Source organism: Ornithorhynchus anatinus, chromosome 18 (genome assembly GCF_004115215.2).
Source record: "Ornithorhynchus anatinus isolate Pmale09 chromosome 18, mOrnAna1.pri.v4, whole genome shotgun sequence".
In the NCBI taxonomy this organism is placed as follows: Eukaryota; Metazoa; Chordata; class Mammalia; order Monotremata; family Ornithorhynchidae; genus Ornithorhynchus; species Ornithorhynchus anatinus.
This window is the reverse complement of record NC_041745.1, coordinates 5,676,941-5,704,718: the sequence shown is the minus strand read 5'-3', so window position 1 is coordinate 5,704,718 and position 27,778 is coordinate 5,676,941. Positions and strand designations below refer to the sequence as shown.

General features: G+C 42.3%; 1 protein-coding gene across 6 annotated transcripts; it reads right to left on the bottom strand.

Moving 5' to 3' along the window:
• Nucleotides 1-3,321: 3,321 nt before the first annotated feature.
• LOC100079947 (SH3 domain-binding glutamic acid-rich protein) lies at nucleotides 3,322-27,550 on the bottom strand. Of its 6 annotated transcripts, none has more exons than XM_029083228.1 (7): nucleotides 27,370-27,550; nucleotides 17,687-17,872; nucleotides 11,234-11,323; nucleotides 7,237-7,311; nucleotides 6,427-6,519; nucleotides 4,630-4,795; nucleotides 3,322-3,753 (listed from the first exon to the last, which is right to left on the bottom strand). In XM_029083228.1, exons 1-6 carry the CDS (start codon nucleotides 27,412-27,414, stop codon nucleotides 4,676-4,678), a joined length of 609 nt encoding a protein of 202 aa, XP_028939061.1. In that variant the 5' UTR covers nucleotides 27,415-27,550; the 3' UTR covers nucleotides 3,322-3,753; nucleotides 4,630-4,675. The 6 variants fall into 6 exon arrangements, with proteins under 6 accessions (XP_028939061.1, XP_028939063.1, XP_028939060.1 ...); XM_029083230.1 differs by having other exon boundaries at nucleotides 3,322-3,749; XM_029083227.1 differs by having other exon boundaries at nucleotides 4,642-4,795.
• Between the last annotated feature and the right edge of the window lie 228 nt (nucleotides 27,551-27,778).

The following is a 27,778-nucleotide window of genomic DNA, read 5'->3' as shown; positions in this document are numbered from 1 at the left end:
TATTAATACAAATAATACGTAACCCTTTACCTTTCCATTTCATAATACTCTAGACTCCATGGTCCTTGTGGACAATCAACCTAGGTTGAAATCTTATCTTTTATCACCACCCAATGGAGTATCCGCAGCATTACAATGCTGATGTGCAAGAGTAGTCGAGGTAGTCAAATGTTGCCTGCAAAAGAGCTTTCAGAACTAGCAGGCCACTAGTTCCTTTACTGGAAAAATTTATCCAGTTCCTCAGATAGTCGAGGTAGTCAAATGTTGCCTGCAAAAGAGCTTTCAGAACTAGCAGGCTACTAGTTCCTTTACTGGAGAAATTTCTCCAGTACCTCAGGTGATAGTTAATACCCTGAGTGGTCCTTCTGCTGTTTTGCCAAGACAACTGAAGTTATTTTTAAGGGGCAAATGCAATCCAGGTTCCGGAGTTTTCTCCAGCCCCACAGTACTTAGGTGATTATTCTTATGCTCTACTATTTTCCCTATTCCTAATTTATTTTAATGCATGTTTCCATGTTGGAAAGGGGTCTCTACCAACTCTGCTATATTGTACTTTTCTGAGCACCTAGTACAGTGCTCTGCACGCAGTAAGTGCTCTATAAATTTTACAATCCTGGTTGTTTTGAAAATCAATGAAGATTTTTAACTCACAAAACCCAAATTGTAAAAACAAGAAGAAAATTAATTATTCCTCCTCTTCAAATAAATTTAGTATTTCTGTTCAATGTTGGAGGCAAAAAGGCTGCAATACTTTTCCCAAAGAATATTTGAATCTACTTGAAAAAAAAAACCCAACACAGACGTGGTCTTTTACAAAATAGAAAATCCAAATAATTGTAATCAAGATTTCCTATCAGACTGCCACTTTCCAACACTGTTAAAGGGCAATATTTCTAAATTTTCACCGTTTCACCTTTTTATCAACATTGGTTTCGACTTTATGACACTAGCCTACTTCTCCCTCTAGACTTGTGAGCAGAGTAAATACCTGCTCTGCTAGAATTATTTTTTTTCTATTGTACTCTCCCAAGCACTTAGTACAATGCTCTGCCAAAGAAGTAAGAACAAAGTAAATACCACTGATTGATTGATAGAAGCAGCTCCAGGTATGTGTGTGGTTGGCGGAGGCGGGAGAAGTGAACAGGAGATGCGGGGAAATGGGGAACAATTTTGAAAGTCAATACTATGGGGGAAAGGGAGGGTAAGGTTTAAAGATGCAGAGAGGAAGTGGGTTAACCTAATCATTAGGTGAGGTCACCACAGAGGGTCAATATGTCCATTTTAAAAGTTGCCTCCCTTATCATAGTACCTCTCTAACTTGATTTAAATATATTAATGTAGCTATATTATCATCTATAATTACCTGAGTGCCCAATTTTGGGTACTTCTGGTAAAAATAGGATATCCAACCTTAGTTCAGGCACCAATCTCCTATATATAGTGTTGTTCCCATAAGAAAATTGGTTCTGACCTAAGTTTCAACTCAAGATGCACTTTTCAGGAATCAGTTGACTCCCTAAAAACAGTGACTCCAGTGGCCAGCTTGATCCCAAACAGAGGGTCTTTACCTCTGGCTAGGAGTTGTAGATTACCAAGTTTAAACAGGTGGTGAACCGGATTTGGTTCAGGGGTTGTCGATTAGATGGCCTCCCTCTAGAAGATATTTGGTTCTGGAAGATAGTTCGACCAATGTGATCGATAGTTCTAGAGAGCTTCCTAATTTTCTGTGGGCTCGATCCAGTAGAAGTACTCTATCACTGCAAGATAGAAGAAATGCAGGGCTAAACAGGTCACTAAAACATCTCCATTTCACACTCAATCTATTAATCAATCAGTCCATGGTATTTATTGAGTGCTTACTAGGCGCAGAGCATTGCACTAAATGTTGGAGAGGGTACAATACAACATGTTCTCTACCGTCAAGGAGCTTACAGCCTAGAGGGGGACACAGACATTAAAATAAATTATGGATAGGGACATGATTCCAAGGATTATTTTACATGAACAGCTTCTGAAATGTGACTCATAGTGTCCTACAAACACTCTTCATCCCAAGGGAAACAAATAAAATACATACAAAGTGTGTGGGAGTGTTAGGATAAATTAATTTAAATGAAAGTTTCCATGTTCTTACAATGCTTATTAGTAATAGATATTAATGGTCACAGTGTGTTGTATGAAGCACCTAGCATAATGTAGGCTATCGAAAGGATTAAGAAAATAATAATAATAATAGCATCTTCAGTATTTATTGTGTGCCAAGCACTAAGCTTAATGCTAGGGTAGATCAAATACAATCATATCAAACATAGTCCCTAAAAGAGATAAAAGAGAAAAGCGGCCAGCTAGGTGCAGAAATACATTTACATCATCTCTTGTCAAGAGTACTAAAAGTTACTATCATTAATTAACTTTAAACTGAAAAATGGGGAGTGTCTACATTAAAAGCTCTAAACACATATTTGTCTAAGAAATCTCTAGGTATTTGAGGACATGGGAGGCAAACTGTGGTTCTTCTTCCTTGCTGGTGTGGCTCATGCACATATGCTTTATTATTTACTATTTTACCATGGCTGCCTTTGAAGCTGGGTAGCAGCACAAGCGCTCACATGGGCTTGGACCAGAGGGGTGGCTGGGGTGGGGGGCGGGAGATGGGGGGTTTGTTTGGAGGGGAGTGCGATAGCCCAGCCTTTCTCCCAATAACTCCTGATCGCCCTTCGGTTGAAAGATTTTTGTTTCCTTTTGTTTCATGCCTCTCGTCCAAATGATGTTTTTGGTTTGTGGTTCTTCAGTTCCTTTGGCTCCACCACCCCTATTTTAAGACATAGCGTTTTGTGTAAACTTAATTTGACCTTACCCGTAAATTGACCATTTATTTTTAAAAAAACAAACCAACCATGAGAAGCTGATTTTCGAGGTGGACGGTCACCTTGTGAACATAAGAAATGTTTTAAAAGTCATCGATTTTGAAGCAATGCCAGGATTATAACCAATTTAGCACCTGTCACAACACCTCTTAGGTTACAAAACCAAGACTGCTTTCCAGATCTCATGTTAGGCAGGCTCTTTCTATGAGCACATATATTGAGACAGACACTCATGACTACTATCATCAGAGATAACTGGAAAAAGAGTTTTGAATGAACCAAAGCTATGCTTTTCTGCAAACCTAATGTTCAATAGAGAAATAAAAATCATCAAGGCAAAGGCTGACAAAAATTGGTGGCTGGAACTCTATGAGACTACCCAAGAGGAAACTAGAGTTTCTGGAACTTTTATTGAGTTGATATGTTGGGGAAATAATCTCTCTCAGGACGAAGGTAACATTGGACGTCACTGTATTTATTCATACTGCCGTAAAACTGGAAAATACATTCATTTTCGAAAGTGAGTTTGAGACAAGTAGCATCAGGCACCTATAGGGGGACATCTTGGAATCTCCTGAGCTAGGATTACAACTTTCGGAATCAAATTTTCCGGCATGTTTACAAAGACGTTCTGTACATCCAGAGCAAAGAGGCCTACTTGAGCAAAGGGCTGAAATTCCAGACACCCAAAGCTGTGAGCATACTTATGTGTGTGTCTATTCTGTATGCTTTCACGCATTCTTTTCACTTTAAAAATGCTGAGCACTTCCTCAATAGAGCCTTGGCGATCTGAGAAACAGGTCCAAACCTCAGGCAAAGGTATTTTCTTAGGGGAAATTATTCGTTGGGGAAGGTGGCTGAAGTGGTGCTGCATTGCTTGAACTTCCTGTAGGAAGAGGAAAACAGTTATTCCTTATTCAAAACAGAGGATTGCTCTAAGAAACTCTAGTGAATGCTCAATCCACTCCCGATCTGTTTCCATGAATTTAAAGGTTTTTTTTTTCTTTCCTACTCATTCAACCTGCTCTAACCTCAGCTCCTCCTTATCAGGAAGAACAACTAAATCTGTCCATGAAGAAAATGAACTAGGAGGGTCTTTTCCCCAACTAATCACTGTGCTAGGAGCATCTGACTCCATAAAAGGGGCTGCCCATTTTAAACGAAGTCCATAGAATACATTTCTATGTTTGCCTCTGCAATGGCGGTTGTTTACTACATCTCTAGTGGAAAGGGGCAAAGATTAATAATAATAATATTTGTTAAGCACTTATTATGTGCAGCATGTACTAGGCGCTGGGGTAGATATGGAGCTCACAGTCTAAGTAGGAGGGAGAACAGGTGTTGAGTCCCAGAGAAGTTAAATGACTTTCCCAAGGTTACCCAGCAGACAAGGTGCAGAGCTGAGATTAGAACATGGTTCTCTGACTCCCAAGCCCATGCTCTTTCCACTAGGCTATGCTGCTCAAGTCCTGCTGATGGAAAAATAGAGCAATGCATTGGACAGATGAAGGAGTGGTGGCCACAGGTAGGATACCAGAACAGTGTTCCTTGATGGGCTGGTCGCTGTTCTAGCCATCACAGGCTTGGTAGAATGTCCCAGTGATGATCTAGTGTTTCACCCAGCAGAATTTTCTGTTGGATGATTCTTAACAAAACTGAACATTTGGTATGATGACTTCGGTCACATCCATCCAGTGGCAAATTATGGTCTGGATTGGCATCACTGTCAGGGTACTAGCACCAGCGAAGACAAAGCCATTACCTGGATAATTACCTAGAAAACCAGAAGGAAAAAGACAGTCAAGGTACTAGGAGTCTTCCTCTTCTTCTGCCTCTTCTTCTGCCTCTTCTTCAGCCTCTTCTACTGCCTCCTCTTCATTCTTCTCCGTTGCTTCCCCTTCTTCTCCTGCCTCTGTTGTCTCTTCCTTCTTATTGCAAAGAGAAAGTATTGATTGGGATGGTGTGTTGAATAAGAAAAAGAAGTTTAAAATAGGTTTGACCTTCCAAAATCTTTTAAAATCCAGATTCCTCAGATTAGTACTTGGCTGAGTTTTGTTTTTTGTTTTATGGTATTTGTTAAGTACCTATTTTTTGCCAGGTACTGTTCTAAGTGTTGGGGTGTCTAGAAGCTAATCGGGTTGGGCACAGCCCACGTCCCACATGGGCTCATAGTCTTAATCCCCATTTTCCAGAAGTAACTATGGCACAGAAAACGTAAGTGACTTGCTCAAGGTCACATAGCAGACAAGTGGTAGATCCGGGATTAGAATCCAGATATTAAATTGAGAATCAATGTCATTTATATTGAAGATGATGATGATGATGGACTCGCCCATCAAAAGTTGACAGACTGGTTTGATTTTGTCACGGTGACTTTGGTACCAAGACTCTGAACTGAGGAGTTGATTATAGTAACAATGTGGAATTGTGGTAATAATAACAGTGGTATTTGTTAAGTGCTTACTATGTGCCAAGCTCTGTACTAGGCCCTGTGGTAGATGCAAGATAAGAAGGTCCCATAAGGGGCTCAAAGTCTAAGAAGGCGGGAAAACAGGTATTAAATCGCCATTTTGCAAGTAAGGAAACTGAGGCACAGGGCCGTTAAGTGACTTGCCCAAGGTCACAAACAGCAGATAAGTGGTGGAGCTGGAATTAGAACCCAGGTCCTCTGACTTCCAGACCCATGCTCTTTCCACTAGGCCACACTGCTTCCTCTAGTCTAATGTTTTGTGTAGCACCACTTGAATGCTCTTGCCCCGGTCAGCTATGATTCCTTGACCTATCTATTAACGTATCCATGAAAAACCAGTTCAGTGAATTTCACAACTTTCTTTAAACTCAAAGTACGGTCAGTTCTGCCAAAGAAATGATCGTGTGAGTGAGTGATACAGCAAATTTTCCTTGACACAGGCTTCTTCAGGAACACAAACTCCATGAGAGAGAAGAACTGACTGTATCTTTCGTGTCATAATATCACAGAAAGTTCAAACAGTTTGTCCCTTCGCACAGAAAATTCCCTCTGGAGAGCCAGAAAAAACAGGTTAGAACAATAATAAGTTTATCTAATTCAGGTTAGAACAAGGGAGAAAAGAGCGGCTGTGTTGTCCACTCATGCCCTGAGGTCAATCAACACATCCACTTCACTAGCTCAACGGGTGTTGGAAAAATAAAGATGCTATGAAGGGAGAGCACTGAAAGACAATTTCTTCCTCCCCTCTCCCCCAGGAAAATCTTTTCATAAAGCATGCAAGAGAAGCAGCATGGCCTAATGGATAGAGCACCGTCCTGGGAGTCAGACCCGAGTTTTAATCCCGGCTCCTCCATTTGTCTGCTGTGTGACCTTGGGCAAGTCACTCGACTTCTCTGTTCCGCACTTAACCTCATTTGTAAAAATGAGGATTAACACTGTAAGCCCCATGTGGGATATGCTCTGCGTCCACCTGATTACTTCATATCTACCTTAGCACTTAGTACAGTGACTGGCACATAGTAGGCACTTAACAAATACCTTAAAACAAAAGGAAAGTAGGCAAATGGTAGTGAAGAAAGAAATGCTCACGTGTTCCTCCTGGGTTTCAGAAGGATTTCCCACATCTTCACTGTCTTTTTTGTGCTCCTCACCTTCTCCCGCTACTTCAGTAATCTCTGCTCCCTGGCCATTAAAAAAAAAGCACAGAATCATTAACCTACCTCAGTGTTAACACGGATACTTAAAGGAAAACAAGCCAATATTCCATCTCAAGTTGTTTAATCCTTTGGGCCGGTTGATATTTTTCTTCCCAGGTTTACTGGTTAGGAACTAGTAGGACCATCCTATAGCTCAAAGATGCCTGCCTTTCAAAGTGTTTTGTACATTTGTTTGCTGTGTCCACGAAAATGCAGTAATGTGCTTTTTCTGATGCCTGGCTATTTAGTCCCAACAGTTGAAAGGGGTAGGGCAAAGCCTACCTCCATCAAGATGTGTGCTAGAGTTCATTTTGCATTAGTAGTGATGGTTCACACTGAGCCATCCACACTCTCTCATCCAGACCCCCTTTCTCCCAGCAGCATACATTGTAAAACCGCTGATAAAGAGAATGGAGTCTGCGGTCTAGGATCTGAAAATGACCCCAAAAAATGACTATATAGTGTTTCATGCATTCTGTGCTTGTGAATTCTGAAAAACAGCAATTTGGTCCTGTTTACTGCTTGCTAACAGTGCACATATATTTGTCCACATAGAATGGTTTTTGAGGGGAAGGTGCCAGAGGGAAGGAAGAAAAATGGGGTGGTTAGCAGGGGAGAAGTCAAATATTTAAATTAGGAAAATGGAAACAGAGGGTCCTGAAAGATTAGGACTCTGAAAAGGAGAGAAATGAGCAATCATTACTTCCTTGGCATCATGGTCTTCTCCCGTTGTATCACCGTTGGGGAGGGTCAATGCTTCCTCAATTGTTTCTGCCCCCTAAACACATAAAACCAACAATATGTGAGAATAGAAAGAAATCCAGAGGGGGAGAAAATACACATATTCCACAAAAAAAGATGATCATTTTCCATTTATTATATGTAGGGGAAAAAATGTTAATTCTATGTTTATCCAGATTGTAGGAGTTTAGGGGACCATCCCCCAAATAATAATAATTATGGTACTTGTTCAGCACTTATTATGTGTCAAGCACTGCTCTAAGTGCTGGGGTAGATAAAGGTTAATCAGGTTGAACTCGGTCTTAATTCCCATTTTACAGATGAGGTAACTGAGGCACAGAGAAGTTAAGTGACTTGTCCAAGGTCATACAGCAGTAAGCCAGGCTGCTTCCCTAAGGGAAAAAAAGGCACCACTAAGTGAAATGCATTTCAAAGCCTGAATCTATACATAATGTGAGATTCTTTTCTTTATTCACTCATTGCCCACACCAGCGGCCTTTGCTGCTTATAGAACCAAAAGCCTGTGAGTTGTCTCAACTCTACCTTGAAATTCTCTTTCAAATCCCTGGCTAAAGTCAGGAACTGGTTATGTAATTCTTACACTAAGAAGCCGCAAGCCCTGTGGGAAAGATCATGGGCCTGGGAATCAGAGGACCTGCCTTCTAATCCTGGCTCTGCCACTTGCCTTCTGGGTAACCTTGGATAAGCTGCCTAATAAATCGATCGTATTTATTGAGCACTTACTGTATCCAGAACACTGTAATAAGTGCTTAGGAGAGTAAAGTATAAAAGAGTTTGTAGAAATGTTCCCTGCCCACAAGGAGCTTGCCATATATAGGGGGAGACAGGCATTAAAATAAATGATGGATATGTACATACGAGGGTGGGGTGAATAAAGGGTACAAATCCAAGGACAGGGGCAGTGCAGAAGGGAGAGGAAGAAGGCAAATGAGGGCTTAATTGGGAAAGGCCTCTTGGAGAAAATGTAATTTTAATAAGACTTTGAAAGTGGGGAGAGTGATGGTTTGTTGGATTTGAAGGGGGAGGGAGATCCAGACTAGAGGCAGGATGTGGGTGAGGGGGTTTGTGGCAAGATAGACTAAATTGAAGTACCTAGAGTCAGTTAGTGGTGTTAGAAGAGCAAGCATGCTGGATTGCAGTAGGAAATCAATGAGATAAGATAGGAGGCAAGATGATTGAGTGCTTTAAAGCCAATAGTGAGGAGTTTCTGTTTGATGACGAGGTGGATGGGCAACAACTGGAGCTCCTTGAGGAGTGGAGAAACATGGACTGAACTTATTTTAGAAAGATGACCCTGGTAATAGAGTGATGTATAGACTAGAGTAGGGTGAGACAGGAGGCAGGGAGGTCATCCAGGTAGAAAGGTTAAACTCTGGGCCTCAGTTTCCTCACCTGTAAAATGGGAATTCAATACCTATTCTCCCTCCTACTTAGGCTATGAGCCTCATGTGGGACAGGGACTATGTTGAACCTGATTATCTTGTATCTACACCAGCACTTAGTACAGTACTTGGCACATAGTAAGCACTTAACAAATATCACAATTATTGTCATCATCATTATTATTATTAGTGGCAGGGGTGCATTTCTTAGAGAAGCAGCTTGGAAAGAGCATGGGTCTGGGAATCAGAGGGCCTGGGTTCTAGCTTCAGTCCCATCGCATACCTGCTATGTGCCCTTGGACAAGTCACTTAACTTCTCTGGGCCTAGTTCCATAGTCTACAGAATGGGGATTTAATACCTGTCTCCCTCCTACTTAGACTGTGAACTCCATGAGAGACCTGACTATCTTGTATCTACCCCAGCTCTTAGGACAGTGCTTGGTACATAGTAAGAGCTTAACAAATACCTCAGTTGTTATGTTTTTCCTGATGATCCCTGTCACCTCAGGAAGCAAAACAGCTATACCCATTTCAGCTCCACTAGTGAGAGATAGGGGATAAGTTTTTTTGTTTGTTTATTTTAGGGTATTTGTTAAGCACTTACTATGTGCCAGGCACTATAGAAGCAGCGTAGCTTAGTGGAAAGAGCATGGGCTTGGGAGTCAGAGGTCGTGGGTTCTAATTCTGGCTCTGCTACTTAGCTGTGTGACTTTGGGCAACTCACTTAACTTCTCTGTGCCTCAGTTACCTCATCTGTAAAATGGAGATTAAGACTGTGAGCCCCACGTGGGACATCCTGATTACCCTGTATCTACCCCAGTGCTTAGAACAGTGCTTGGTACATAATAAGCGCTTAACAAATACAAACATCATCATCATTATTATTATTATTAAGCACTGGGCTAGATACAAGTTCATCAGCTTGGACACAGTCCCTGCTCCACATGGGGCTCACAGCTTTGAACACGGTCCCTATCCCTCATGGGGCTCACAGTCCTAATCCCCATTTTACAAATGTGGTGCCTAAGGTACAGAGAAGTTAAGTGACTTGCCCAGGGTCACACAGCAGATAAGTGGCAGAGCAGAGATTAGAAACCAGTTTATTCTTTCGACCAAGAAAGCAGGAAGCGGGGTGCTGTTGCTAAAGAGGCTGTAGAGACAACTACCGGCCCCTCTGCTCCCCACATCTTCACCACCTCTCCTTTGGACTAGTGCCCCCCTATTGCCCCTTCCTGGCTTAGGCTGCAGCAGCAAAACTGGCTGGGGTAGCAGTGGTTTTCAATAATAATAATAATGGTACTTGTTAAGCATTTGCTATGTGCCAACCACTGTTTTAAATGCAGGGGTAGATATAAATTACTCAGATTGGACACAGTCCCTGTCCCACATGGGGCTCACCGTCTTAATCCCTGTTTTACAGATGAGGTAAATGAGGCCCAGAGAAGTTAAGTGACTGGCCCAAGGTCACGCAGCGGACACGTGGCAGAACCGGGATTAGAAGGCAGGTCCTTCTGACTCCCAGGCCCGTCCTCTATCCACTAGGCCCCGCTGCTTCTGGTTACAGCTGAGACTGTGTCTCCCCCAGGTCACATTCACCGAGGGCCACAATCCCCAACCACATCCTCAGCACAGCACAGCCACGTGTGCTGGCTTGTGGCTGAGCGTGGTGAGGGGCTGTTTCCTGTTGATTTTCTCCTTGAGGGCAGGGGCTGGGGCTCAGGCTGCATTTGTATTGTCCCAAGTGCTTAGTACAGTGCACTGCACTCAGCAGATGCCATTGCTTTTCTTCCTCCTTCTTCATGAAAACACCTTCTAACTGATTATGCACCAAGGAAATATGAGAAAAACCAGAGGACACAGAAGACCTTCAAAGTTTTTAGCCCTCATAATCATCAGACTCATTTTTCCCACTTCTCAGATATATCAACTCCAAATTTCAGTTCCTCTGATGCAAGGAGACTGAGAATTATCAATCTGCATCATGACCAAATGAATGAATGTGAGGTATCTGCTCACCAAACCCTAAATTTAATTAATTATGGTACTTGCTAAGTGCTTACTACGTGCCAAACACTATTCTAAGCACTGGGGTAGATGCAGGTCAGACAAAGTCCTCGTCCCACAGCAATCTCATGGATTTAGGTGCTGATTTACAGGGTCACATTTTGTGTCTAAGTGCCATGTATTAGGTTAAATCAGTCGGTTAATTCCAAACTTGGGTTTGACTCTGTAAGCTCCTTGTAGGCAAGGATCATGCCTAACAACTCAATTGTATTGTATTCTCTCAAGTGCTTAGAACAGTGCCTGCACAATACTAAGCCAGTCAGTAACAAATGATTGATTGATTGATAGACTCTGCAGCAATGAAATGGCAAATCACTTGGAGGAGGAGAAATGTCACTACTAAAATTTGTGGCATCTTTCCTCAAGTCTGTGTCACAACAACTGGCTGAGGGAAATTCTGTTTCACTCCCCGTCACAGTGCATTATTGTGCATCCTAGCACAGTGTCTCCTTTGATTTGTTTTGAAATTTATCACAGACTAATGAGGCTTACATTTCCTACCTTTGAGCCTGGGGGAGGAGCCAAACCAAGGAACGAATAGATAATATTCTCTTCTTTTGCAGAGAAGAAAGATTCAAAATCCTTTAAACAGAAGAGAGAGAGAATGTTATAATCGATCCATCTGCTTGCCTAAACTGTTCCTCTCAATTAGTCTGAGGACAAGTAGCCTGGGCAAATAATTAAGCCTGTTCATATGCCATTAACACCCCAAAATGCCCTCCAGTCCGTTAGATCAGGGATATATATGTATTTGACATCTGAAAGGAAAAAAAGGCAGTACCGAAGCATATATTATTCTGTTCCTAATAATGCAGTCGGTTCCTAGACACTTATTTGGGCAGGCAACCTTAGTGAAATTAGCCACGAGAATTTTGCTACTGGAAACTGTGGAAAAAATTATTGAATTTGCGGAAACCCAGAGCTGGAAGGAATATGGTCATCTGGACAGGGCAACAAACATAAAGACTATAAGCTCTAGACTATAAGCTCTTTCTAGACTGTAAGCCTGTTGTAGTCAGGGAATGTGACTTCCAACTCTGCTATAGTGTACTCTCCCAAGCGCTTAGAACAGTGCCCTGCACACAGTAAGTGCTCCATAAGTATGGATAATTGAATGATTGATTGAGTGATAAGAATGGTCATTATCTAAATTTTATTAAAAGATTTCCCCGGGTGGAGAGAACCCCATAAGCATCATTGCTCCTTTGGCACATTGGCAGACATCTCTATCCTTCATCTTGCTAAAATCCAAGGCCATTTCCTCTAAGAAGGTGATCTTCATCAAAAGCTCTGTAGTAGTAACAGAATTTACCAAGTGTTTATTATAATCACATTTATCGAGTTTTTACTATGTGCAAAGCACTGTACTAAGTACTTAGGAGAGTACAGTATGCTTACTGTGTGTAGGGTAGCAGCGTGGCTCACTGGAAAGAGCACGGGCTTTGGAGTCAGAGGTCATGGGTTCGAACCCCGGCTCTACCACTTGTCAGCTGTGTGACTTTGGGCAAGTCACTTAACTTCTCGGTGCCTCAGTTACCTCATCTGTAAAATGGGGATTAAGACTGTGAGCCCCACGTGGGACAACCTGATTCCCCTGTGTCTACCCCAGCGCTTAGAACAGTGCTCGGCACATAGTAAGCGCTTAACAAATACCAACATTATTATTATTATTATAGGGTACTGTAGTAAGCACTGGGAGATCATTCACAGTTGGGAATTCGAATAATATTTGTCTCTCATGAGGCTCACAATTGTGGAAGTTCCCAAAGAAGAAATTTCCATCGTCCCAGTCCTTGCAGAGCCTTACTGGAGAGAAGGGTGAATAGTAACAGATCTATATAAAAACTCAGTGACAATGAGGTATTCATGTAAGTCGTGTAAGGCAGGGACAGCTAGACAGAGAGAATCAAAAGGACTAAGGAGAGGGAGGGAGGCTGGTTATTTACTTAGTTCTAATGCTGATAGATGGGTGCAAATGATTTGATCAGCACAGAAAGTAACAAGGAGGAAATGGTTTGTCCCCTAAGCATTAGGAAAAATGCCCTTCCTGATCTGCCTATATACCACCTCAGGTCTCTCCTCTATTTTAATAATAGTAATGGTAATTGTGGTATTTGTTAAGCTTTTACTATGTGCCAGATGCTGTACTAAGTGCTGGGGTGGATACAAGCAAATCAGGTTGGACACAGTCCCTGTCCCACATTAGGCTCACAGTCTTAATCCTCATTTTACAGATGAGGGTACTGAGGCACAGAGAAGTGAAGTGAAGTGACTAGACAAGGTCACACAGCAGACAAGTGGCAGAGCCAGGATTAGAACCCATGATTTTCTGACTCCCAGTCCCATGCTCTAGCCACTATGCCATGCTGCTTCTCTTTAGGGTGGATGCTGGCAGCCCTTGAGGATATGGAATGTGGTACACCAAATAACATCACACGCATCACGCCGGGCACACCACTTGGCGTAATGATCTCATCAGCACCATTTTGCGGACATCGTTCCAAAGTCCCCCAAGCCTACAGCTTTTCTCTGGGGGGGAATCCCTACATTTCAGGTTTCCCCTCCCCGCTCCCTGCACGCACAGGCTCTGCTTCCGAGCCACAGAATTTGGAAAATACAAGTCCCGGACATAAAGGTGTCCAGGGCTGCAGCCATAATGGAAAGAGAACAGCCCGGCCAGCCTATTCCCCCTCCTCCTAAGGGCAAGCCCCATTTGCTTCCTTCTTCCCTGGTTAATTGTAAGACAAGGCTGAGTGAGGCCTGCTAAGGTTTTAGGCAGGCATTGGCAGAACCCTACCTGTGCTCTGAGGAAGAGATTCCCGCTTGTCAACAGCGTGTTTTTGTGACTTCCTCCTGTTCCTCTCCTGTCAGTGGTAACCTTGCCTCCTCTGTGTCTGGTTTCCTGTTTAGGGTCTCCGTTCCCTATTTAGCAGGGGCTAAAGCTCTCAGAACGATTTCCTCATCTGTTCTGCATATAGTAGAGGGGGCCCTGTTGGCAGGGACACTTCAGTACTCTCCAGGATCCCCTGACATCTGATCCCTCCCCTCAGTCCCAGCTTGGAGGAATCTACTGCTCGGCTTGGTCTCCAAGGCTTCTGTCCACCTGCTCCTGCAATCTGAGATCTGGTCTGGTTAACTGTTTATAGGATGTGAAGTAGAAGACTGTGAGCCCCATGTGGGGCCAGATTATGGTGTACCTACCCCAGTACTTAGAACAGTGCTTGGCATACAGAAAGCAGTTAACAAATACCACAATTTTTGTTTATTATTACAGCCAAAATATTCAGTGAAGACATGTGTTATGGCAGAACCGAGTGGACTTGGATGGAATATCCAGGATTATGCCACCTTATAACTCTTCTCTGATCTATAGCCCGGGCCTGGGAGTTGAGAGGACCTGGGTTCTAGTCCAACCTCCACTACTTATCTGTTGTGTGACCCTGGGCAAATGCCTCAGTTGCCTCATTTGTAAAATGGGGGGTTAAGACTGAGCCCCGTGTGATACATGGACCGTACCCAACCTGATTTGCTTGTATTCACCCCAGTGCTTAATACAGTGCCTGGCACACAGTAAGTGCTTAACAAATAACAGAAGTATTATTATTGTTATTATTACTCTTCATGGACAGTTTTGCAGCTCTGAGCCCACCCAACGTATTCTTTCTGCCCCACTTTCTGAGATCACATGTTCCTTCCTTTTAGCATTCTACTTGGGGCACTGGCATCAGCAGCCCAGGCTGCCTGGCAACTCTTTTTTTAGTTGTGGCTTTGCAAAGATCATCAGGATGCCAAGAGGAAGGTTTGAAAACAGAGACAGGCCCCACAGGTGGCAAACTTGTGAGCACAGAAAAGAGCTATCTCTACGGACACCCAGTGTGGAAGAGACTCTGTCAGACATTGATTTCATCAGTTGCACCTGGCCAGAATTTCACCATGAAGAGCATCATCTTCAGAAGCAAAGAATGGGGGGAGGAAAGGGCGTGGGAGGTGGTGTGTGTGTGTGAGTGTGTTCACACTTGTGTACTAGTGATTATGTGGCTCAAAGAAATGCAGAAAAGCAAATCCTTAGACTGAGATGCTATCAAAGTAAATTTCTTACTCACATTTCAACAACTTTTTTGAAAACAAATACTGAAATATGGAAGAGCAAAATGAAATGTAATGTATAGGTTTATCTACTTAGTCTCCTCTCACTTCAAATATAATTTCATAACACTTCTTGAAGAGACATTTCTAATGGCAGATCTTTAAAAGTGAGATTATTTTGAAAAATGTATTTTTCCTCCTCTATCCCCTCCCCAATTTTTTGAAACTGCAGCCCAGAGAAGTTAAGGGACTTGCTCAAGGTCACATGACAAGCAAGTGGCAGAGAGGGGACTAGAACCTGGGTCTTCTGATTCCCAACCCTGTGCTCTTTCCAGTGCCCCGTCTGTATTCCTAAGACTTGGACCGATTCATTAAATAATGTTGACTCATTTTTCCCCACTTACATCTAACTACTGTGATGCTTGAGGAATTCTTAAATATTTTTCAAAGTAGAGTCAGAGTAAACCTGTGAGATTGTTGGTACTGCAAAGAGGACTCAGGCTATTATGAGGACACATAATATCAAAGCAGATGCCCTTGATCTGAAGTATCATGTAAGGGACATGCCTAGAATTTTCTAAATGGCTTGCAATGAATGGTCACAAGGTAAATATTTAGCAAGTATAAAATGCTTCCTCCCAAGTTCATCTGAACCACCTGATAACTGGCACAGCATATAGATTGAAAGCAGTTTGCTTCTTCATCCCACACACATTTCCCAACTTTCCAAGATGAGGTCATATCTCCATCTTATCACCATTAGAGATCGACAAGCCCCTGCAGATAAATGCTTAATGATTAATTGATTACTTTGCTGAGAATCGAGTAATAGAATTGCAAAAATTATCCATTGTTTTCAGGACTTCATCTCTGGTAAATATCCCTTGGGTCTTTAAGCATTCTTCCAAAACAATCCTGTAAAATGGAGGAAATTGAGGCAGTGCCATGAGGTCACTCATTGATAGAAACAGGACTAGATCAGAACCAAAGGAGCATGACTAAGTTGGTAGAGCATGGGCCTGAGAGTCAGAAGGATCTGGGTTCTAATTCTGACCTTGCAACTTGTCTGCTATGTGACCTTAGCCAAGTCACTTCATTTCTCTGTGCCTCAGTTACCTCATCTGTAAAATGGAAATTAGGATTGTGAGCCCCATGTGGGAGATGAACTGTGTCCAACCTGATTAGTTTTTATCTACCCCAGCAATCACTTAGTACTGGACTTGGTTCATAATAAGTACTTAAATGCCATTTAAAAAAAAAAGGTTACTGGCACAAATTGACAGTCTATTTTAAGCCGGAGCCCAGGCTAAGAGGCAAATGGCCATCACCACGTTGGCAGACATTGCAGCTCAACTAGGTAGTCCATGACACCTCCATGATGTGGGGAAAGAAGTGAGAGCTACAAGTGTGTGACATTGTGGAGGAGCTGGGAAAGAATCTATCAGTGGTATTTATTGAGCATTTTTAGTGTGCCGAGCAATGTGCTGGGCACTTGGGAGAAAATACAATAGAATTGATAGACATGTGCTCCACCCATAAGGAGTTTACGGTCTAGAGGAAGGAATGCCCACTATTTCCAAGGCAACCTCAGTCCATGCACAAAACTCTACACCTACTCCTCAGTGAAAATCTTCACTGACTTCTCATTCACAGGAAACTCTCTTATTATATGGGAATTGTGTTCTTGAAACCCCTCAGGGAAAATCGCATTTGAATAGTCATAATTCAGTGGGAACTATGGGTTGGGGATAAATGCTTTCAAGGTACCACCATGATTGACATTTTTCAAATACAAATACCTCGATTGTTGTTCCACCCACCACTAGCCTAATGTTCTGCTTCCTTGCTGCCTATTAATTTTGTGTTAAATACTGTAAAGTTGCAAAAACTTAAGGTACCGTAAGGCTGAGAGACATAGCAGAATTGCACCTTGGCCAAAGTCACATTATATAAACCCAAACGTTGCTTTCTGCACTTCATCTACTTGCCCCAACCTGTGGATCATGTAATACCAGAACTAACGGCCATCCTGTTCTATCCAGACTGTGTAATGAAAACGTGTTAGAACTGGGTATTCAAAAACATTAAAGTCTAACAAACACCTCCAAAAATCAATGCATGTATGAAAACAGCCTGCCATAATTAGCTTCATTGTGTGAAAGTAATTAAATGAAATTCTGACTCACCAAATAAACAAACCAGGTCCTTTCTGAGTCAGGCTATACACTTTCACTCCCCTACTTTCTAATTCACATCAATCATGTCAATGAACCATCTTACAACAGCATTAGCACACAAAAGCCTACTGAACTCAGTAATTATTGTACTTTCTCAATGCTGCAGAACATTTCTTGAAATTATCAATGAAGATTAAGAATAATCTATTAATTATATTGTATTATTGTATTATTGTATATTGTATTATACTGTACTCGACATATAGTAGGAGCTCAATTAACACTATTAGAATGTAAGCTCCCTGAAGGCAAGGATCAAGTTTATTAGTTCTATTGTACTCCAACTAGATTTGCTTGTATCCACCCCAGTGCTTAATACAGTGCCTGGCATGTAGTAAGTGCTTAACAATTACCACAGTTATTATTATTATTATTATAACTCTCTTGGGCACTATACTTAATGCTTAGGAGAGTACAGTAGAATTAGTAGATGTCATCCCTGCCTCCAGGAGTTTAATACAGTACTGTGCACCCAGTGAGTGCTCAGTAAATACTTCTGAGTTGAATTGATTGATTGATCTGAAAGAGGATCCCAAAATTCATCTATTCCTCTTAAGGAAGAATTTTTTAATCTATGCATGGGCCACACTGTCATCTGTTGAAGGTTACAAGAGCTTCTTACCCCACAGTACTGCTCTTCATTAAATATCTGGGGAGGGAGAGGAATTCCGTTCTGTGGTTTCTTCTCCCCAGGGACATTCTCTCTCATCCATTTCCTGTTATCTTCATCACCAGCTATATCCAATTCTTTAAAGTCAATTTTATTGGCTTCCAAAAATCCCACTACTTCTTGCTGCTTCTTCTTAATCTATTGGAAGAAAAGAATGCAGTTGTTATGCTGTGTTAACGAAATGGAAGAGAAAGCTAGGGACAGCTGGTTGGGAGTGGAGAGAGGTTAGAGTAATGAAGAAATCAAGCCCTGAGTACGTCTTCCCTGAGCCTGGCTTCTGGTTCATACACTGAACCTGGAGTACGAACTAGTCCCATGAACTAAAACTGGCTGAAGAATTGCCAAGAACGGCAACTCCGAAAGAAAACAGATCAGACTGTCTTTGGGAGGTATATGATGGGTTTCCCTCACCACTCCCAAGTGCCTAGGACAGTGCTTTGCACACAGTAAGTTCTCAGTAAAATACGATTGAATGAATGAATGAACTTGCCTGCTGTGTGACTGGTAAGCCTTAGTTTCCTCACCTGTAAAATGGAGGTTCAGTACCTGTTCTTCTTCCCATGAACTAGAAACTGGCTGAAGAATTGCAAAGGAAGACAACTATAAAGGACAACAGATCAGACTGTCTCTGGGAGGTGCCTGAGGAGTGTCCCTCTACCACTTGCCTGCCATGTGACTTTTGGTAAGCCTCAGTTTCCTTATCTGTAAAATGGAGAATCTGTAAAATTCAGTATCTGTTCTTCTTCCTACTTAGACTGTGATTCCTATGTAGGATAGGGACTGTGTCTGACCTTTTACCTACACCAGCATTTACTACAGTGCTTGGCACATAGTAAGCACTTGGCAAATATTATTGTTGTGATTGTTATTATTGTTTTACCCTAGCACTTAGAACACTGTCTGGCACATAGTACGTGCTTAGCGAATACCGTAATTATTATTATTATTATTCCATGGAAAATGTTAGCAGATGTTCTTCTGCAGCCAACTGAATTGGCACTATCTCTTAGCAACGGCCCACCAGTGTCTCACTTCCATCCTGTGAGATAAGCACCAAACTAGAGTGAGCCTGCATTTCCTCCACTGATCATCTGCGATTCCAGCAACAATCTAGTAGGAACCTAGGGCCTTCTCAAAGCTTGAAATCTAAGATAGTGCCCTACCTCCTCTAGCTCTTCTCCGTATCTCAATGCTCCCCAATTTTAAATTTGTCTTCCCTGCTATAGTGTAAAATCCTTGAAGCCAAGGAACGCAGTACTTCTTTATTCTGTACTTCCCAAACATCTATTGCAGTGTAAGGCTTGAAACGAGTGCTCACTTAAATACTAATCTAAACATTCATTTAGTCATATTTATTGAGTGCTTACTTTGTGCAGAGCACTGTACTAAGTATTTGGAAGAGTACAGTGTAACAGAATTGGTGGACATGTCCCCTGACCACAACGAGTTTACAGTCTAGAGGGACGAGCTCGTTCAATCCATCTCCCACATCCCAGCTCTGCCACTTGTCTACTGCATGACCTTGGGCAAGTCATTTAACTTCTCTGTGACTCAGTTCCTCATCTGCAAAATGGGGATTTAATGCCAGTTCTCCCTCCTACTTAGCCTGTGAGCCTTATGTGGGACTTGATTATTTTATATCTATTTCAGCACTTAGTACAGTGCTTGGCATTAAGTAAGTGCTTAACAACCACAAGTGTTACTATTCCATAAACAAACTACAGTAGAGAGAGTTTTAAAAAGAGGACAACTATGAGTGGGCACCTGGATAGATTCATGGGGAAAATTTAAAAGAGAGATAAATATATAAAACTTGGCTAAGCGGTAGTGAGAAATATGCTAACTGTCTATAAATATCCAAAGTTGTAAGCATCGAGGAAGGAGAAAAATTAGATAGCCTGGTAAAATATATTTGTGTTAGAAGAAATGACTTGGAATAGAAAAAGTATGTCCATATATTAAGAATTTCAATCATAAAATAATATGAAAAAAACCTTACAATGAAAAAATCCAAGTAGCATTTAAAAGGAATTTAACAAACCAGTGGTTTTTATGCTATTTTTCTGGTTAAAGAACTAGCAGGAGAAATAGCAGAACATAAAACTCTATCTCTGTGTTCAAAGTTCATCCAAAGAATGCTGGAGAACTATCAGGCCCAAGAAGGTTTAAAGGGCCTTTCCGCATCTGATATCTATTACTCTGTGAACCTAAGTTATATTTAGGAACAGCAACAGCTCATCTCTCTCTCTCTGTCTCTCATAGACACAGGCCTGGACAAATGTCCTTATTAATGGCTGCCCCCCCTCCACTCTTGCTGCATAGAAAACACCTAAAAATGAGACAAGGGGTTCCTAAGGAATTAATTGAAGGGGAAATGTTTGGCACACAAATTTGCTTTATAAAATCTCTACAACCTGTAGACACTAAGCTCCTTGTGGGCAGGGTTTATATCTACCAACTCTTTTTATTGTACTTTCCCTTGTGCTTAGTACAATGGTCAGCACTCAGTAAGTACTCAATAAATGCCATGGATTGCTAAATACTAGAAACATCTTTGATTATAAATGGCTTGGGAGCAGGGATTATGTCTTTTACATCTGCTGTTTATTTCCAAGTGCCTAGGACAAGGTTCTGCACATAGGATGCAGGATAAAGGCATCTGAGGAAGAGGCAGATAAATTTAGTGTAAAAGAGATGTGAAGTTAGGATCCAGATTTATGACTATCCCCCTAGGATTATCATTTATTTCATTCTAAGACTACTTGCGATGAAATGATTCATTCCTATTTACATTTGCTAAACCTAGAAAGAGAAATTCAACACAAAGGAAAATAAACACTTCCTTTTTAGCCCACCAGTTGAGGTCACCAATGACTAGAAAGCATTTGCATGACTATTAAGGGGAAGTAGCGTGGCTCAGTGGAAAGAGTGTGGGCTTGTGAGTCAGAGGTCATGGGTTCTAATCCTGACTCTGCCACTTGTCTGTTGTATGACTTTGGGCAAGTCACTGGATTTCTCTGTGCCTTAGTTGCCTCATCTGTAAAATGGAGATTAAGACTGTGAGCCCCACGTGGGACAACCTGATAGCCTTGTATCTACCCCAGTGTTTAGAACAATGCTTGGCACATAGTAAGTGCTTAACAAATACCATCATTATTATTACCACACCCCACCTGTTTTGGCAAGGGTTGAAGAAGGACAGGAGGGCCAGGGCTGAATTTTCCTTTAAGCCAACAAGGCCATGATTTTGGGGGGCCCATTGTGGCACCACCTCCTCTTTGCAACCCCTCCCAAAACCTGAGCTACCACAGGTTGTCTCTGCTTCCCACACCACCCCATTGTGGTCATCTACGGTGAACAGTGATGGCACTTGGGAATATCAGACACCCAGACAATTCCAGGGTTGCAGCCTGACAGAATGGTTTCATCGGGGACGGTTTGTGGAAATCTGAAATGTGGAAACCTACAACGTTTGTCCAGTGGGGGACTCCTGGCCCCTTCCCCTTTCCGTTCCCCTCCCAGATTCCTCTCTCTGAACCTGACCACAGACTGAGCATTGTCCTAGGTGCTAGGGAAGTACAATAAACAGTTACAACCCCTGCCCACAAAGAGCTTAGAGTCTACAGAGGAGCAGCGTGGCGCAGTGGAAAGAGCACGGGCTTTGGAGTCAGGGCTCATGAGTTCAAATCCCAGCTCTGCCACTTGTCAGCTGTGTGACTCTGGGCAAGTCACTTAACTTCTCTGTGCCTCAGTTCCCTCATCTGTAAAATGGGGATTAAGACTGTGAGCCCCACGTGGGACAACCTGATTCTCCTGTGTTTACCCCAGCGCTTAGAACAGTGCTCTGCACATAGTAAGCGCTTAACAAATACCAACATTATTATTATTATTATTATTATTATTACAGGGTGCAGAGCATTTGGGGAGCAAATCTGTATGCAGAACAATTGCCCATCAGTGAATTTCTTAGCAACACTTTGTCTCATTTTTCAGGTGTCATCTATACCTCTGAAAACAAAAAGAGGGAGGGAAAAGTGTCCAGGCCTGTAGCCATACTGGACTGGAGGGACAGACCATAGGAAAACTGAACAGACGTCCACCCTATTGTCATCCTAGCCCAAAAGCCCAGTCACTCGGTCACTACAGGGCAGTGAATTTGAAACTCCATGCCTCAATCAATCAATCACTATACTGAGCATCTGGAAGACTACAAACCTATAAGCTCATTATGGGCAGGGAATGTGTCTGCTAATTCTGTTGTATTGTACTCTCCCAAGCGCTTAGTACAATACCCTGCACGTAGTATAAGTGCTCAATAAATACCACTGGTTGAATATAACAGAATATAATGGAGTTGATATGCCCGTTCCCTGCCTGTAAGAAGCTTACAGTCTAGAGAGAAGTTTAGTTTAGAGTTTAGCATACACTCCTCGTTGCTTGGTTTGTGATTAGGGGCTTGCTTAATAATCCCAGAGACAGATACTCTCTGGCAATCCTCTAAACACCATAACACTGAAAAAATTTACATAGGCGAAAAAGCACTAAAAGACAGACTTGCACATTTCAAAACCAAATGCCCTGCCCAAAAGAATCCTACCCATTTCTCCTCAAAATATTACACTCCCTAAGCCATGAGCTTTGTGACTGTTGAAGACTAATGAGGCTCGATTATTTAAACTGTACCTGAAATTCCAGTGCTGCACAGACACTCAAATTCCAAAGCTTCTCAGCTCCCATCAAACATCAGCCACAGGGCAGTCACCACTTGTTAAACAAATATCTTAGTGACAGAAGCTGTTCTTTTTAACTAAAAATGCTTTCCAACCCTCCTCCTTCACTGCACATAACTTTATACAGTGATTTTCTACTGGTAAACTGTGGTATTAGATACTTTTCTGACTTAATACAATGTTTCTTTTGAAAACGGAGACACTTCTTCAGAATAATAATAATGATAATTATGGTATTTAAGGGTTTACTATGGGCCAAACACTGAGGCCTTCCCTAATTAAGCCCTCATTTCCTCTTTTCTCACTCTCTTCTGGGTCACTCGGGCACTTGGATTTTCTCCCTTTATTCACCCCTCCCTCAGCCCTTCAGCACTTATTTACATACCCATAATATATTTATATTACTGTCTGTCTCTCCCTTTAGGCTTTGCGCTCACTGTGGGCAGGGAGCTTGTCTACCAACTCTGTTATATGGTTATTTTGTACTCTCCCAAGCACTTGGTACAGTGTTCTGCATTTAGTAAGCATTCAATAAATACGATTGATCAAGTGATTGTTAAGGCAGCTCTTCCCATCATTCAGAAACCTTCTCAAATCCCACTTTAAGCAAGAAGCCAACCCAGACTAGGGGAGGGGGCTGAGATGTGACAGTATCAACCATTCTATCTATTCAACAATCTTGTGTTCCTTGTGGTACAGACCCAATCTATTATCAGAATTAGCACTGGCTAATCCAGAAATGAAGACCTGATGACCAGTAAGGAGATGGAGTCACCGTGGTAACCAAACAAGTTGCTGAACTGGGGAGGCAACTTAATTTAGAAATAAATGATGCTGACTTTGTATGTTATTTGCATGGCATTCAGAAGACTGTTGCCTAACAAGGACTTTATCAAGCTTCAATAACCCAGTGCAGCAGTGCAAGATGCCAGAATGGGTAAAGAAGTAGTTCTTGATTTCTCACCCACAAGCTAAAATTTTGGCATTACAAATCTTCATCCATTTTCCGGAAAGCAGATGTGCTTGTAAATATTATTTGAAGAAGAGGGAGAGGGACATAATAACATTAATCTAAATTTTCACATATCCAGGGTAGGCTCAGTCCTACTTGCCCCAGAGATGAGGTAGCTCTATAGTTTTTGACTGAGGGATCAGCTTATTTATTGAGCACTTAGTGGAGAGCACTGTACTAAGCATCTGGGAAAGTACAATAGAATCAACAGACACATTCCCTGCTCATAATGACCCTATGGTCTAGAAGGGGAGGCAGACCTTAATATGAATAAATAAGTAATGTATAATATATAATTTAAAGATACGTACATATGTGCTGAGGGATTGGGGGAGGGATGAATATCAAATGTCCATAGATCACAAATCCAAGTGCCTTTTAAATGTTGTTTGTTAAATTTGAATAGCACTTTCATTTTCCAAAGCACTTTCCCATTACCATCATTGCACAGATAAAGGAACTAAGGCTCAGAGAGGTTAACTGATTTGCTTAAGGTGACACAGCAGGCCAGGGGCAGAGTGGGGACTAGAAGCCAAGTCTTCTAGAAGTCCAGAACATGGCTCTTCCCATGTCTGGCTCTTCAGTGGTATTTATTGAGTGCTTACCGTGTGCAGAGCACATTAGTAAGCACTTAAGAGATTTACAATCTGAGTACAATACACTACAGTAGATCAGGCTCCCTTTCTTCATGCTCTGCCAACATCTTTTCAATGACAGAGGAAGTAGCCATGCTTTCTGAATGACCATGTAATCTCCTTCCTAAAAATATAAACTGAGTACTGATAAAGGGCAGGTAGAAATTCTCCCCGAACTTTGAAGGGACTGATCCTGGTGTATCTCAAAATACACCTCAACATTTTTTATCACTGCACTGCAATAAACTCTCAGGTTTCAGTAGGATTGAGAGTGACTCTACTTCAGATAAGATTTTCAAAAAATATGGTTAGATGGGTGAGGTGTGCCTGGGTCCTATTTCCAATCCAGTTTGGGGGTACAGAGGCAACAAATAGGACCGTAGTCTCCCCTGCTTCCCCTGCAACCCCAGACTTCGGGGAGAAGCATGGGCTTTTAGTCAGAGTCAGTGCTCAGAAAATGAGAAGGGAGAGGAGGGGTAAAGCACAGAAATTCCCCTTGCTGAAAAAAACCAATCAGGTACATTCAGTTGTGTTAGAATCTGATGGGTCTATTCACTAAGGAAGGGAGGATAAAATAGGAAAAGAATACAAGGCAAATGAATGGGTGTGAATGGGCAATCACCTGTATTGTGCAGGACATGGGGGATTAGACTGTATTGGGTGTCTATGCTTTGCATGTGACACAGAATATGATGTAAAGCAAAACCTGGGAGAGGTCAGTGAAAGAATTTCTACACCATTATTAGTTTGGATGTATTTTAGGCAGAAAATCTAATCGTATCTCCGATTTATAGGATGCCGTTTTTCCAGAAAAGTCACATTGTTTTATATTTATTATTCCCTGTCTTCTCCCTGTCTTCCTGTCAGGGAGACAGGAGTAGGGAGTATCTTCATTTTGCAGGAAGAGAAACTGAGGCCCAGAAAGATTAGGTTTCTCTGTTTATCCTCAGCTCAACTAGAACTGAAACTCATATCTTTTGACCCCCAGCCCAACTTTAAATCCTACTCCTTTCTGAATGAGTTTCTCCACAACTCCTCTCAACTCAAAAAAAAAAAAACGCTCTGAAAGCAGATTCTGATTTAGAAAAGGCAGTTTAACGGTGCTATTTGTTTTGCTTTGAAGTGTTTATATTTAGCAGTAATTCTGTCTCCTCATCTTCTCTATTTCAAAAACACTGCTCAACAGTATTAGTTGATAAAAATTACTTAAAATGAAACCAAAAATGGAACCCTCAGGATTCTAAGGCTAATAAGAAGCAGTGTGGCTTAGTGGAAGGAGCAGGGGCTTGGGAGTTAGAGGTTGTGGGTTCTAATCAGCGTGGCTCAGTGGAAAGAGCCCGGGCTTTGGAGTCAGAGGTCATGGGTTCGAATCCCGGCTCGGTCACTTGTCAGCTGTGTGACTTTGGGCAAGTCACTTAACTTCTCGGTGCCTCAGTTACCTCATCTGTAAAATGGGGGTGCAGACTGTGAGCCCCACGTGGGACACCCTGATTCCCGTGTCTACCCCAGCGCTTAGAACAGTGCTCGGCACATAGTAAGCACTTAACAAATACCAACATTATTATTATTATTAATCCTGGGTCCACCACTTGTCAGCTGTGTGACCTTGGGCAAGCCACTTAAACCTCTCTGTGCTTCAGTTACCTCATCTGTAAAATGGAGATTGAGTGTGAGCCCCACGTGGGACAAACTGATTACATTGTTTCTACCCCAGTGCTTGACACATAGTAAGCGCTAAACAAATACCATAATTATAATTATTATTATTACTAATCAGAGGGCCTAGTTTCTTTGTAAGGTGTTTCTGTTTTGCACTTTTCCCCTCATAAGACCACTTCTACATCACTTCAACAGTTTACTGAGATTTTAGCAGTTCTGCATCTCCTAAAATACCTGAATCCTCACTGCCCAATTTCTCCCAGCAGTATGTACATATCCTAGTGTTCTATTGCTCCCCTCCACCTATAATTTATTGTAGTGTTAGTCTTCCCTGCTTGATTGTAGACACTTACTACAATGCTCTGCATCAAGTAAGTGTTCAATAAATAGTGTTGCTTGATCAAGTAGGTCAGCAATAAGGGTAATTATAATCTAACCTCTTTCCTCTAGTGTTTACTTCTCCCAAGCTAGAAATTTCTTCTTTAGAGAAAGACGCAAGAGGTAGCATGAGAGCATGGCCTATGACATTCCAGTTATGTATTACAGTTACATGCATGAAGCAGGCAGTTTGTTTAGAGTGTCATCGCCGATAGAGCCCACGCTGAAATCAGGCTGCAACCTGAGCTCCCCGAGGCCTTGGATATAAAAGGAAACAACTCACTCCCAGCTCCTGCCTCCCCGGGCTAGCAACTCTTTCTCTTCGAGTCACCGCAGTTCCGTTACGTTAACAAAAATGTTGCCTTAACAGAATCAGTCCCCGGACCCAGTTCGAGCCTCGAATCAAAACCTGAGCGGTGTAAAAAGTATAATGAAAAGAGAGCTTCAGAGTCTCCCCTTAATGTACTTTCCCTCCTAGGCCAAACTTCTGAGTATCCTTGTGTAAACTGGCCCTGTGGATTGGACATGGGGCTAGTCCAGGATTTTGGTCAATTGAAACAGGCTTAGAGATTATTTTTCCCTGAAATAATCAGATAATTGCACCTGGGTTGACCTGATTCTAGAAGTCTAGGCTTGTAGACTCCTACCTCTAATACATCACCTCTCCAAATAATAGCATTAAAAATGATTCATTCAATAGTAATATAAATTGACAATTCGGCTACATAAAGAGGAAGAACTAAATTACAGCCCGAAATAGTTAGTTGAATCTGATTCACTTTCTGCAGAAATATTTCAAAGTAAATGTACTTTGCTATTTCTGATGCATTTGGTCTCTGCAAAGAGTGGTGGCAGCGCCACCGAGTCACAGTCGAGCATATTTAGACAATTTCCCTACTCCTCAGAAACTCAAAAATCAGCCAACCCACCCCCTCATTGAAACTTCTTCATGCACCGGGGCCGCCCAATTTTAAATTCTATCCAGCCCCACCTCCATACGTTCTGCACACACAGACCAAATGCCGTGAGCCCCTCGAGCCCCAGCTCCCCTTCTTCTACCGTCCCCCAAATCCTATTCCTTCCAATACCATTGCAATACACACACACACACACACACATACACACACATATTCCCACCGCATTCCCTCTAGCTTTCCGCTCCTGCAGATCATCTGAGAGAACACTGGGAAGAAAGCCCCACAGATCCCAGCAGACACCTACCGCCGTGGACCCAGAAGATGTGGCAACAAAAACTTTGATAACCATTTCGCCAGCCAGGAGGAGGACTCCCCCCTGAACACACCCCTGTTAAAGCCAGGCCACTAGACCGAGTCCAGAGAGTGACACAGACATGCAAGCAGCGGCCAAGAGTCGAAATGAGCTTCCATCCCCCTTCCACAGCCCACTGAGAAGCTCGGCCTCTCCCCAACGCAGACTTAGTGGACTTCCCCTGTCATTGGCTCTTGGGTGTTTGGCAAAAATACTTGATTGGTTGGTAAATGCAGTCATTGCTATCCCACTGGCACTGGACCCCTTCCCTCATCACTCTAAGGTGACCAGGAACAGTCCCTAAAAGGCAACGGAAAGCTGTGCACCAATCAGAGTCCCGCCGAGAAATGCCTAAGGGGGC